The 15337-nt window shown below is 41.7% G+C and overlaps 1 protein-coding gene across 2 annotated transcripts in view; it reads right to left on the reverse strand.

The window, feature by feature from the left end:
* The window catches only part of LOC115171776 (sarcalumenin-like), a 53383-nt gene that overhangs the window by 17834 nt on the left and 20212 nt on the right, over window positions 1–15337 (reverse strand). The window contains exons 2-3 of one of the 2 annotated variants that reach the window (XM_029728903.1): window positions 11148–11252; window positions 9265–9360 (exon numbers count right to left, since the gene is read on the reverse strand). In XM_029728903.1, the coding sequence (XP_029584763.1) occupies window positions 9265–9360; window positions 11148–11252 (201 nt within the window). Of the gene's footprint in view, window positions 1–5876; window positions 5907–9264; window positions 9361–11147; window positions 11253–15337 lie in introns of those variants that run through there. The other variant, XM_029728904.1, reaches the window with a different exon arrangement.

Raw genomic sequence — 15337 nt, forward strand, 5'->3', positions numbered from 1 at the left:
GCATACAGGTCGCAGTGGTGGGTTGTATATGGGGCTTTGGTGACAAAACGGATGGCACTGTGATAGACTGCATCCAGCTTGTTGAGTAGGGTATTGGAGGCTATTTTGTAAATGACATCGCCGAAGTCGAGGATTGGTAGGATGGTCAGTTTTACGAGGGTATGTTTGGCAGCATGAGTGAAGGATGCTTTGTTGCGAAATAGGAAGCCAATTCTAGATTTCACTTTGGATTGGAGATGATTGATGTGAGTCTGGAAGGAGAGTTTACAGTCTAACCAGACACCTAGGTATTTGTAGTTGTCCACAAATTCTAAGTTAGAACCGTCCAGAGAAGTTATGCTGGATGGGCGGGCAGGTGCAGGCAGCGATCGGTTGAAGAGCATGCATTTAGTTTTACTTGTGTTTAGGAGCAGTTGGAGACCACGGAAGGAGAGTTGAATGGCATTGAAGCTCGTCTGGAGGGTTGTTAACACAGTGTCCAAAGAAGGGCCAGAAGTATACAGAATGGTGTCGTCTGCGTAGAGGTGGATCAGAGATTCACCAGCAGCAAGAGCGACATCATTTATGTATACAGAGAAAAGAGTTGGCCCAAGAATTGAACCCTGTGGTACCCCCATAGAGACTGCCAGAGGTCCAGACAGTAGGCCCTCCGATTTGACACACTGAACTCTGTCAGAGAAGTAGTTGGTGAACCAGGCGACGCAATCGTTTGAGAAACCAAGGCTACTAAGTCTGCCGATGAGGATGTGGTGATTAACAGAGTCAAAAGCTTTGGCCAGGTCAATGAATACGGCAGCACAGTAATGTTCCTTATCGATGGCGGTTACGATGTCGTTTAGGACCTTGAGCGTGGCTGAGGTGCACCCATGACCAGCTCTGAAACCAGATTGCATAGCGGAGAGGGTGCGGTGGGATTCAAAATAGTCGGTAATCTGTTTGTTGACTTGGCTTTCGAAGACCTTAGAAAGGCAGGGTAGGATGGATATAGGTCTGTAGCAACTTGGGTCAAGAGTGTCACCTCCTTTGAAGAGGGGGATGACAGCAGCTGCTTTCCAATCTATGGGAATCTCAGACGACACGAAAGAGAGGTTGAACAGGCTAGTAATAGGGGTTGCAATAATTTCGGCAGATAATTTTAGAAAGAAAGGGTCCAGATTGTCAAGCCCAGCTGATTTGTAGGGGTCCAGATTTTGCAGCTCTTTCAGAACATCAGCTGAATGGATTTGGGAGAAGGAGAAATGGGGGAGGCTTGGGCGAGTAGCTGTGGGGGGTGCAGTGCTGTTGAATGCAGTAGGGGTAGTTAGGTGGAAAGCATGGCCAGCCGTAGAAAAATGCTTATTGAAATTCTCAATTATAGTGGGCTTATCGGTGGTGACAGAGTTTCCTATCCTCAGTGCAGTGGGCAGTTGGGAGGAGGTGTTCTTATTCTCCATGGACTTTACAATGTCCCAGAACTTTTTAGAGTTGGAGTTGCACGAAGCAAATTTCTGTTTGAAAAAGCTAGCCTTGGCGTTTCTAACTGCCTGTGTGTATTGGTTTCTAACTTCCCTAAAAAGTTGCATATCGCGGGGGCAGTTCGATGCTAATGCAGAACGCCACAGGATATTTTTGTGTTGGTTAAGGGCAGTCAGGTCTGGGGAGAACCAAGGGCTATATCTGTTCCTGGTTCTAAATTTCTTGAAAGGGGCATGCTTATTTAAGATGGAGAGGAAGGCATTTTTAAAAAATAACCAGGCATCCTCTACTGACGGGATGAGGTCAATATCCTTCCAGGATACCAGGGCCAGGTCGATTAGAAAGGCTTGCTCGTTGAAATGTTTCAGGGAGCGTTTGACAGTGATGAGTGGAGGTCGTTTGACCGCTGACCCATTACGGGTGCAGGCAATGAGGCAGTGATCGCTGAGATCTTGGTTGAAAACAGCAGAGGTGTAATTAGAGGGCACATTGGTTAGGATGATATCTATGAGGGTGCCAGTGTTTGCGGCTTTGGGGTTGTACCTGGTGGGTTCATTAATAATTTGTGTGAGATTGAGGGCATCAAGCTTGGATTGTAGAATGGCTGGGGTGTTAAGCATGTCCCAGTTTAGGTCGCCTAGTAGCACGAGCTCTGAAGATAGATGGAGGGCAATCAGTTCACATATGGTGTCCAGAGCACAGCTAGGGGCCGAGGGGGGTCTATAGCAGGCGGCAACGGTGAGAGACTTGTTTTTGGAGAGGTGGATTTTTAAAAGTAGAAGTTCAAATTGTTTGGGTACAGACCTGGATAGCAGGACAGAACTCTGCAAGCTATCTCTGCAGTAGATTGCAACACCGCCCCCTTTGGTCGTTCTATCTTGTCTGAAAACGTTGTAGTTAGGGATGAAGATTTCACAGTTTTTGGTGGACTTCCTAAGCCAAGATTCAGACACAGCCAGGACATCCGGGTTGGCAGAGTGTGCTAAAGCAGTGAATAAAACAAACTTAGGGAGGAGGCTTCTAATGTTAACATGCATGAAACCAAGGCTATTACGGTTACAGAAGTCATCAAAAGAGAGCGCCTGGGGAGTAGGTGTGGAGCCAGGCACTGAAGGGCCTGGATTCACCTCTACATCCCCAGCGGAGCAGAGAAGGATAAGTATGAGGGTACGGCTAAAAGCTATAAGAATTGGTCGTCTGTGACGTCCAGAATAGAGAGAAAAAGGAGCAGGTATCTGGGGGCGATAAAATAGCTTTAAGGTATAATGTACAGACAGAGGTATGGTGGGATGTGAGTACAGAGGAGGTAAACCTAGGCATTTAGTGATTATGAGAGAGATATTGTCTCTAGAAATATCATTGAAACCAGAAGATGTCATAGCATGTGTGGGTGGAGGAACTGAGAGGTTCCATAATAGCCACATGACAGACAGAACAGCCACATGACAGACAGAACAGCCACATGACAGACAGAACAGGCACATGACAGACAGAACAGCCACATGACAGACAGAACAGCCACATGACAGACAGAAAAGGCACATGACAGACAGAACAGCCACATGACAGACATAATAGCCACATGACAGACAGAACAGCCACATGACAGATAGAACAGCCACATGACAGACAGAACAGGCACATGACAGACAGAACAGCCACATGACAGACAGAACAGCCACATGACAGACAGAACAGCCACATGACAGACAAAACAGGATAATGACAGACATAACAGGAACATGACAGACAGAACAGGCATATGACAGACAGAACAGCCACATGACAGACAGAACAGCCACATGACAGACAGAACAGGAACATGACAGACAGAACAGGAACATGACAGACAGAACAGGCACATGACAGACAGAACAGCCACATGACAGACAGAACAGGCACATGACAGACAGAACAGGAACATGACAGACAAAACAGGAACATGACAGACAACAGGAACATGACAGACAGAACAGGCATATGACAGACAGAACAGCCACATGACAGACAGAACAGCCACATGACAGACAGAACAGCCACATGACAGACAGAACAGCCACATGACAGACAGAACAGGAACATGACAGACAGAACAGGAACATGACAGACAGAACAGGAACATGACAGACAGAACAGGCACATGACAGACAGAACAGCCACATGACAGGCAGAACAGGAACATGACAGACAGAACAGCCACATGACAGGCAGAACAGCCACATGACAGACAGAACAGCCACATGACAGACAGAACAGCCACATGACAGGCAGAACAGGAACATGACAGACAGAACAGCCACATGACAGGCAGAACAGCCACATGACAGACAGAACAGCCACATGACAGACAGAACAGGAACATGAAAGGGTGAGTGTGAGTGGACATAGTGTTTGTTGGGCTGGTCAGGGTCAATATGTCCTGTCTGTGTAGATCTGTTTGTAATTCAGTCAGAAGTAAAAAGAAAATAATGATTAAAAAAAGGGAAAAGGAGTAGGGAAAAAAAAGATAAAAAAGCAGGAAGTTTTGTAGAAAAATTAACCCACTGTCTGTGGAATGTGTTGCGAAACTATCCTGTCGCTCACAGTGGATGGAATAGTTTACTCCAAAACATGGGAGTGTTGCTGAATTTCCTCTTTACCTCAGTTCGCTCCTCAATTCCTGCACCTTGGTTGGAAAGCGAGGTAATGGTTGTGATCCCTTCTCAAAACATGGGAGAGAAGTAAAGAAATGGCCAATTTTCATTCAAGGAGAGGTACTATAAGATGACCAGTGATGACCAAATATTCCCATGATGCCATCCAATCACTGTTTTTCTAAACTTCTTGAAAGCATTTCTTGGAATAATATTGTCCGATTGTCAAAACGGTGAACACAAGATATAGAAATGCATTTTAAATGCTATTTCAAAAATGAGTTTCCTTTACAAAACAGTAATTACATTCAGAAAAACTATATGAAACACTCAAAACTGCAAATGCATTCATCAAAATAAGATAATGCCTGATTAAAGATGAGCACAACCTTCATGTCTTCCGCCATGCTGACAAAACAGAACGTTAGTCTGTCTTTTAAAAGATTCCATAAAATCTATGTATTTCTTTGCAGTCACTTGATAATATTGAGGCCTGATTGATTCATTGGCACGTGTATCATCACAGTCCAATTCCCTGTATTCTACCTGAGGTTGTTCTGCTGCCATAGACTGGAGAAGGTCTGGTGACTTTTCATCGCCAAGCAGAAAAACAAGCCCCAGTGGTAAAAAGGAAAGGTGAATACAGAGGAGGATATGTAACCTATGATATGAATGGATGGGTCTTCAACCAAACCAAAGCAAGCTTGGTAGTGGAAGGTTGTCGGAGATGACGACAAAGTTACTTAGAAGCGACCAGACGTTATTGTCTGCATCTCTGCATGTCAGAATTACAGAGAGAGTCTGAAAGTTGATTAGATCTTTAGTATGGAACTTTCCCTAGGTTTTATATGATTTAATACTGATGGAGCTTTTTAGAACCTTGTGCCCTTGTATTTGTTCATTGTCAGAAGCAGTGAACATATTTGCATTTTTTCTCTTCTGATGGAAACAATATTTTCATGTTTTGTGAACAAAACACTTAATGACGAGTCTTGTATCCATTGATGATATTTGTATTTAAAGTTTATTAAAAGAGTGTCTAAGATATGCAATCCACATACAAAGGCTAGAAAATGATAAAAAGTTTGGCAAATGTAATTCAGTTCCAAAACATGCTTTCAAGGTAATTTCTTTGTATTTTTATGTCCCTCTCTCCGACCCTTACCTGTGCTTATTTTGCTTAAGCCAGTGCTGCCCATGCACCCCGACCCTCCCCCATACATGTACATACCGGTAGTTTACACTAAAGGCATGTTTGAATGCTGTAGGGCTCTTTACATCTTTGATCCAAAGGTGTAGTGCCTTTAAGCATCCCAATGGTAATGGACGAGACCTCAGGGAATCCTTTCTCAATAGGAATTCATGTATAACTGCAGATTGAGGATCTCCCCTTTTCAATTGATTAGTATAGAATTAAGAGACTGAGTTAGAATTGTATACTGTATTTACTTAGTATCAAGGGGAAGTAGGTCCCTCAATTGTTTTGTGAACGTTCAGTCACATAATCAGATTCATAAAATGACCTCGTAAATGACTTGAATTTTCCATTACAGTAGTTCTTTGAAATGCAAATAATTTCTGCTCAAGTTTACAGCAGTTCAAAGTGATGTGAATGAAAATGCATATGCCACAACTGATAATTGTGACATACAGGATAATTTGGTTGCTCCAAACAACCAAACTGGTCCATACCAAGGACCAATGGCTGGGGTCCTGGGAGTGTGAAAGAGGGGGGTGAGCACTTCAGCCAGTGCCATGCTTCGGGAAAGGTCCCCCCACTATACCAACCTGTGTTCCCATCCCCCAGTGTTCATCCGGCTGTTAGGTGAAGGGGTGGTGAGGTGGGGGTGAGGGAGGGAGAGTGAGAGGGAAGGAGAGATGTCGTGGCATAATCACGTTTAACTGGAAGTGTCAAACATGCAGATCTATAATGGAGGAAGTTGAAGGTTACTTGACAACAGGTGTCGGCAGGGGGGGGGGGATCTGTGGGATCCAGATCAATCATTCCTTCCGGTACACTACACTCCATACAGTTCAATTCGTTATGTGACAGTTAGTCAAATTACAGTAAAGAGGGAGACATAGCAACATCTTCAAGGAATTTCTCAGTCAAGGGAACGAACCATTGCTTCGATAACACCTGGCTCCCTCTAAACCTTTTTAACACAGTATCTGAATATTCTGGGATGGCTTAGAGCTTCATATAAAACCTTTTATTGTCATTATGTCAGGGGGTTCAGTATTTGTATGAAGGTTAAAGACCATGCCAGGCCACAAGAGGGCGAACTTTGCTTCAAGATGGGGAAGAGCAGTTGGGTCTGCACAGGTTGACCAAGGGGGGAGTGAAAGTCATCCCCCAGAAGACATGTTAGAAAAAATTATATTAACACCTCCTATGAATACCCTCTTTATAATGCATTATAATGCCTTTTCGAATGTCTTATGGGCTATGCATAATGCATTATAATGCACAACATGGGTTATAATAACTGCTTATAAACATCTATAACAATACTGCAATAAGAGTTATATTAAAGTACTTAACTTTTAAACCTTCTTTAAAAATCTTTAAAACAAAAACAAAAAAGTTGAAGATGATGAAGAAAAAGAAAAGGGAAAAGGGGATGATAGAAATATTTAAATGGTAGCCTACTGTACCCCTTTTACCAGGATCAAAGAACAGAATGCCATACCTCTACATGTCTCACAGTGTTACATTATGAGTAGTTGAATATGTACAAGTGTGTTTATATTCATATGGAAGAACCACTTCAGTTTTTTCAAAGGAACAATAGCAAGTATATTACATTAAGTAATACATGATAATTGATTGTATTTATGTGGCTCTATTCCAGTAATACATGATAATTGATTGTATTTATATGGCTCTATTCCAGTAATACATGATAATTGATTGTATTTATATGGCTCTATTCCAGTAATACATGATAATTGATTGTATTTATATGGCGCTATTCCAGTAATACATGATAATTGATTGTATGTATATGGCTCTATTCCAGTAATACATAATAATTGATTGTATTTATATGGCTCTATTCCAGTAATACATGATAATTGATTGTATTTATATGGCTCTATTCCAGTAATACATGATAATTGATTGCATTTATATGGCTCTATTCCAGTAATACATGATAATTGATTGTATTTATATGGCTCTATTCCAGTAATACATGATAATTGATTGTATTTATATGGCTCTATTCCAGTAATACATGATAATTGATTGTATTTATATGGCTCCATTCCAGTAATACATGATAATTGATTGTATTTATATGGCGCTATTCCAGTAATACATGATAATTAATTGTATGTATATGGCTCTATTCCAGTAATACATAATAATTGATTGTATTTATATGGCTCTATTCCAGTAATACATAATAATTGATTGTATTTATATGGCTCTATTCCAGTAATACATAATAATTGATTGTATTTATATGGCTCTATTCCAGTAATACATGATAATTGATTGTATTTATATGGCTCTATTCCAGTAATACATGATAATTTATTGTATTTATATGGCTCCATTCCAGTAATACATGATAATTGATTGTATTTATATGGCGCTATTCCAGTAATACATGATAATTGATTGTATATGGCTCTATTCCAGTAATACATAATAATTGATTGTATTTATATGGCTCTATTCCAGTAATACATAATAATTGATTGTATTTATATGGCTCTATTCCAGTAATACATGATCATTGATTGTATTTATATGGCTCTATTCCAGTAATACATGATAATTGATTGTATTTATATGGCTCTATTCCAGTAATACATAATAATTGATTGTATTTATATGGCTCTATTCCAGTAATACATGATCATTGATTGTATTTATATGGCTCTATTCCAGTAATACATGATAATTGATTGTATTTATATGGCTCTATTCCAGTAATACATGATAATTGATTGTATTTATATGGCTCTATTCCAGTAATACATGATAATTGATTGTATTTATATGGCTCTATTCCAGTAATACATAATAATTGATTGTATTTATATGGCTCTATTCCAGTAATACATGATCATTGATTGTATTTATATGGCTCTATTCCAGTAATACATGATAATTGATTGTATTTATATGGCTCTATTCCAGTAATGTCACGACTTCCGCCGAAGTCGGTCCCTCTCCTTGTTCGGGCAGCGTTCGGCGGTCGACGTCACCGGCCTTCTAGCCACCGCCGATCCACTTTTCATTTTCCATTTGTTTTGTCTTTGTCTTACACACCTGATTTCAATCCCCCAATTACTTGTTCATTATTTAACCCTCTGTTCCCCCATGTTTGTTTGTGAGTGATTGTTTTTATGTAATACGGTCCGTTTATGTGGGCTCGCTTATTTTGTATTGTATTTGCCTATTCCGAGTAAAATACGTTTATTTACTCATATCTGCTGTCCTGCGCCTGACTCCTCTACACCAGCTACACAGACTACATTACAAGTAATACATGATAATTGATTGTATTTATATGGCTCTATTCCAGTAATACATGATAATTGATTGTATGTATATGGCTCTATTCCAGTAATACATGATAATTGATTGTATGTATATGGCTCTATTCCTGATGCTCAACATGGGCTTTACATAGCACATTACATACACATTTATATGACAATGGATATGTGATACTGATGAGCTCTTGAGCCACTCATTGTATTTAAAACATCTATGGCGGTGGGTTCTTTCATAGGGATATAAAGCCTATATACAGTATATCTCTTGGCCAGAGTAATGCCAGCCTAGGAGATTTTTCTTTACTCCATCCTATGAGTGTTGTGCGGAAACAAATCAGTCAGCAGTCAGTCAGGTCCAAATGCTAACTTGAGGTCCATGTATGCAACTCAAGTTGACTTCTATGCAAGATTTATGCAAAAGTTCAAGTTAAGTGCACAGACCACTAGCTGGGATTCAAACCCTCAGTCACCATGTCAACCCAAACAGGGAAACCAGTCCACACATACACACACACTTAGCCTGATCCCAGATCTGTTTGTGCTATCATGTCAACGAATAAATGAAAAGGTGACATGATAGCGCAAACAGATCTGAGATCAAGCCAACACACACTAACAACCTGAAGCGGCAGCAGTGTGCCAAGCAAAGCCCTCACTGTACCTGAGATCTCATGTGCTCTGAGCTCGTTGTACTTATAGGCCTGTTCCATGGGCTTGATGGCTGAGTGGTAGATCTTACGTAACTTCTGAATAGCAGCTGGAGGGGGAGAGAAAGAGAGGGAATGAGGGGAGGATGGTAAGAACAGGGTTCAAATTACAGCGGGGGATAGGAGAGGCTGGGCATCCCCCATAACAATTAGGGCCACCATATCAATTTAAATATCAATGTAAGCTCCCCCATAATTGTCAAAAATATCAATGTCGGGCACCCCCAAGTGGCTTCGGGCAACCCCAAGAGTCTATATATTTTAAGTGTGGTATTGGGCACCCCCAAGAGTCAAAGTATTTGAACCCTGATATCCATGGTAAGAAGGAATGTAGATGGAATGAGATAGAGGGAGGGAGGTAGAGTTGGATGGAATGAGAGAGAGGGAGGTAGAGTTGGATGGAATGAGATAGAGGGAGGGAGGTAGAGTTGGATGGAATGAGAGAGAGGGAGGTAGAGTTGGATGGAATGAGAGAGAGGGAGGTAAAGTTGGTTCATGTAAGAGGAAAGGTAGAACGGTAAGAGAAGGTAAGACACGGGTAAGAGAAGGTAAGACACGGGTAAGAGAAGGTAAGACACGGGTAAGAGAAGGTAAGACACGGGTAAGAGAAGGTAAGACACGGGTAAGAGAAGGTAAGACACGGGTAAGAGAAGGTAAGACACGGGTAAGAGAAGGTAAGACACGGGTAAGAGAAGGTAAGACACGGGTAAGAGAAGGTAAGACACGGGTAAGAGAAGGTAAGACACGGGTAAGACAAGGTAAGACACGGGTAAGAGAAGGTAAGACACGGGTAAGAGAGGGAAACATAATAAGATGATAAGGAGTGTAGATGAAAGAAAGGAGAAAGAGAGGTAGAGTACAGGAGTTTCAGTTAAATAGGAGAGGTAGAACGGTAAGAAAAGGTTAGATTAAATGACAAACAAGTCATTATGGAATGAGAATGAGGTGGAGGGTTCAGAGAGAGAGAGAGAAGGAGAGAGAGAGAGGAGATAAAAGGAAAACAGATTAAAAACAGAAGATTTGGGACTCGTTAACACTAACGATGTTACCCATTAGCGCTAATGGAGAAGAAGTCCATTAAGGCTCTGGCACCACGTGTTTCTTTCTCTAACTAAAGCTATAGGCAGCGTGCCAAAAAGCACCCTATTCGTTATATATTGCACTACTTTTTACCAGAGACCTATGAGCCTGGTGAAAAGTAGTGCACTATATACGGACTGGGTGTAATTTGGAATGCACTCATACACAGGCAAGTACCCACAGACCCATAGAGGATCACCCATCATTACTTTCTATGATGTGCTCCATTAGCCCATAGATTAGTATAATGACACATCAGAGCAGGACTGGGAACATACTGAGTACATTTATCTGAACAGAAATATGCATTTTTCTCTGTAATAACACTATTGGCATTTGACAGGTAATTAATAGACATAACGCGACAAATTCAGAACCAAATCTGCATCCCAAATGGCATCCTATTCCCTATTTAGTGCACTACATTTGATCAGAGCCATATGGGCCCTGCTCAAAGGAAGTGCACTACACAGGGAATAGGGTGCTATTTGGTACATGTCCAATGTCACACCAGGTGCAAACATGTCTCATGAATATCTGCAAAGGGCTCTACTGCATGTCTTCTTGTATCTTACAATATCTTTGTAATAATGCTAATGCTCAACAATGACATTTGATAACGTCAACAATATCTAAAGCTCTACAGCCTATTAAGATGTGATCATACTTGATATTTAGGGCCAGGAGTTTTTCTTTACCACATGACCTGACCAGGAACAACTCTGGGCCTCAGTAATATATTTAACATATTATTTACCATGGTAGTTTTCTGCTGCGTTCTCCTCAGAGGCCAGCCTCAGCGTCTCGTCGATGTGTGATCTGTCTCTCAGGATGTTGCTCAGGACATCCGCCACCTCCTCCTCTGTGGAGAGAAACAGCAGGTCTGAAGTCAGTCTCTGCTAGTGAATCTTTGCACATTGGACTGGTTTAACTGGCATAACAGATGAGACTGGTGGGGGGGAAATGGGAAAGGTTTGTTTGTGCTAAAACATGATTTGCAATCACAGCCCAAAAGTGTCATAATTTACTGGTATGACCCCCCTCTATGGCTCTACATCCCAAATGGTTCCCTATTCCCTACATAGTGCACCACTTCCTGAGATTGTAAATCGTGTTTTAGGACAAAATGTGTGTGTGTGACTGTTTACCATCTATTTCACTTGCTTTGGCAATGTAAACATGTTTCCCATGCCAATAAAGCCCTTTAAATGTAATTGAATTGACAGAGAGAGAGGTGCTGACTGTTGCGTGTCGTAAACGTTCCAGTAGAGGCTTTACAGTGGCCAATTACCACCATGCTACATCAAGGGTCATATCAATCAGTAAAAGCGGTGTCTCAATCTCTCTCTCTATTGCTGGGGTCTACAGGGATGGTGTCAATCTAGAAATAAAATGACTAATGGATTCTAAAGCACAAGAAACAACTACGAAATGAACAACTATGAAAAGTCAGTCAGTGGCACCATACAGTATGTGAATAACAAAACCAGAGGATGAGTAGAAGTGATCTGTTCTGTTGTATAAACTGAGGAAAACAACCCTTTGTGATATCAAATCCAATCAACATCAAATCAAATGTTTTGGTCACATACACATGGTTAGCAGATGTTATTGGTCACATACACATGGTTAGCAGATGTTATTGGTCACATACACATGGTTAGCAGATGTTATTGGTCACATACACATGGTTAGCAGATGTTATTGGTCACATACACATGGTTAGCAGATGTTATTGGTCACATATACATGGTTAGCAGATGTTATCGGTCACATACAGTGAGGGAAAAAAGTATTTGATCCCCTGCTGATTTTGTAGATTTGCCCACTGACAAAGAAATGATCAGTCTATAATTTTAATGGTAGGTTTATTTGAACAGTGAGAGACAGAATAACAACAACAAAAATCCTGAAAAACGTATGTCAAAAAATGATTTGCATTTTAATGAGGGAAATAATACCCCTCTGCAAAACATGACTTAGCACTTGGTGGCAAAACCCTTGTTGGCAATCACAGAGGTCAGACGTTTCTTGTAGTTGGCCACCAGGTTTGCACACATCTCAGGAGGGATTTTGTCCCACTCCTCTTTGCAGATCTTCTCCAAGTCATGAAGGTTTCGAGGCTGACGTTTGGCAACTCGAACCTTCAGCTCCCTCCACAGATTTTCTATGGGATTAAGGTCTGGAGACTGGCTAGGCCACTCCAGGACCTTAATGTGCTTCTTCTTGAGACACTCCTTTGTTGCCTTGGCCGTGTGTTTTGGGTCATTGTCATGCTGGAATACCCATCTACGACCCATTTTCAATGCCCTGGCTGAGGGAAGGAGGTTCTAACTCAAGATTTGACGGTACATGGCCCCATCCATCGTCCCTTTGATGCGGTGAAGTTGTCCTGTCCCCTTAGCAGAAAAACACCCCCAAAGCATAATGTTTCCACCTCCATGTTTGATGGTGTTCTTGGGGTCATAGGCAGCATTCCTCCTCCTCCAAACACGGCGAGTTGAGTTGATGCCAAAGAGCTCCACTTTGGTCTCATCTGACCACAACACTTTCACCCAGTTGTCCTCTGAATCATTCAGATGTTAATTGGCAAACTTCAGACGGGTATGTATATGTGCTTTCTTGAGCAGGGGGACATTGCGGGCGCTGCAGGATTTCAGTCCTTCACGGCGTAGTGTTTTACCAATTGTTTTCTTGGTGACTATGGTCCCATCTGCCTTGAGATCAGTGAGAAGATCCTCCCTTGTAGTTCTGGGCTGATTCCTCAACGTTCTTATGATCATTGCAACTCCATGAGGTGAGATCTTGCATGGATCTTGTCGAGGGAGATTGACAGTTCTTTTGTGTTTCTTCCATTTGTGAATAATCGCACCAAATGTTGTCACCTTCTCACCAAGCTGCTTGGCGATGGTCTTGTAGCCCATTCCAGGCTTGTGTAGGTCTACAATCTTGTCCCTGACATCCTTGGAGAGCTCTTTGGTCTTGGCCATGGTGGAGAGTTTGGAATCTGATTGATTGATTGCTTCTGTGGACAGGTGCCTTTTATACAGGTAACAAACTGAGATTAGGAGCACTCCCTTTAAGAGTGTGCTCCTAATCTCAGCTCGTTACCTGTATAAAAGACACCTGGGAGCCAGAAATCTTTCTGATTGAGAGGGGGTCAAATACTTATTTCCCTCATTAAAATGCAAATCAATTTATAACATTTTTTACATGCATTTTTCTGGATTTTTTTATTGTTATTCTGTCTCTCACTGTTCAAATAAACCTACCATTAAAATTATAGACTGATCATTTCTTTGTCAGTGGGCAAACGTACAAAATCAGCAGGGGATCAAATACTTTTTTCCCTCACTGTACACATGGTTAGCAGATGTTATTGGTCACATACACATGGTTAGCAGATGTTATTGGTCACATACACATGGTTAGCAGATGTTATTGGTCACATACACATGGTTAGCAGATGTTGTTGCGAGTGTAGCGAAATGCTTAAGCTTCTAGATCTGACAGTGCAGCAGTATCTAACAGGTAATATCTAACAATTCCACAACAAAACCTAATATCTAAAAATTCCACAACAAAACCTAATACACACAATCTAATAAAGGAATAGGATAAGAATATATAAGTATAAAATATATGGATGAGCAGTGACAGAGTGGCTAAGATGCAATAGATATTAAAGAATAGATAGTGAAGGATACAGTATACATTATATACATATGAGATGAGTAATGCGAGATATGTAAACATTCTTAAAGTGGCATTATTAAAGTGGCTAGTGTTCCACTTATTAAAGTGGCCAATATCAGTTGTACTGCAAGCACCTTTCCTCAAACTCAGCCACAGGCTGCATACAAGTCCTCTCATAGAAGCTGCAGGCAGGATATTCATAGAGATTCCTGTCTATCCGTCTCCCAGGCCCAGAGAGATACCTGTCTATCTGTCTCCCAGGCCCAGAGAGATTCCTGTCTATCTGTCTCCCAGGCCCAGAGAGATACCGGTCTATCTGTCTCCCAGGCCCAGAGAGATACCGGTCTATCTGTCTCCCAGGCCCAGAGAGATACCGGTCTATCTGTCTCTCAGGCCCAGAGAGATTCTTGTCTATCTGTCTCCCAGGCCCAGAAAGATTCCTGTCTATCTGTCTCCCAGGCCCAGAGAGATTCTTGTCTATCTGTCTCCCAGGCCCAGAAAGATTCTTGTCTATCTGTCTCCCAGGCCCAGAGAGATACCGGTCTATCTGTCTCCCAGGCCCAGAGAGATTCCTGTCTATCTGTCTCCCAGGCCCAGAGACATTCTGTAAATGGAGAGAAGAGGGGATGTTGAATGAGAGATATTTATATCGAGTTACATGGCTTTGGGATGAACAATTCCTCCAGGGGGGTACATTTAGCAGTGACCCCATTCATTAGCATTCTAGCATTCTATGCCTGTGTGTGTGTGTGTGTGTGTGTGTGTGTGTGTGATCTCCACATTTGAATGTCTATGTTATTTATTGCATTTGATCACAGCTGCTACTACAGTATGATCACTTCTTTAATTAGACAGACTGCTGAAAATACAGGTTTCACGTAGCCATGGTTTCACAACACCACCATAGATAGTGTTTGTGTGTGTGTAGTGGGGGAATCCCCAGTTTCATAACAACCTGGGATAGCAGTGTGCACGCACGCATGCACACAGACACTTTCTCTTTCTCTCTCTCTGCTCCACTCCCTAACAACCCCATCGTCATAAAGAGGGGAGAATATGTCAGACTTTCTCTACCCCTCTGCTTTACCTCCTCCAAATATAACCCTCTGTTGTAGACTTATCAGCCTGTTAGGACTGTCCTTGTGTGCCCATTACCCAGGAACAACCATCATTTTATGGCCCCTGACTGTACCGTACAGGGGCCACTAGGGGCCCACAACCAAGTCAGGTTACACAGCAGCACTACAGCCA

Source organism: Salmo trutta, chromosome 32 (assembly GCF_901001165.1).
Source record: "Salmo trutta chromosome 32, fSalTru1.1, whole genome shotgun sequence".
NCBI classification, from domain to species: domain Eukaryota; kingdom Metazoa; phylum Chordata; class Actinopteri; order Salmoniformes; family Salmonidae; genus Salmo; species Salmo trutta.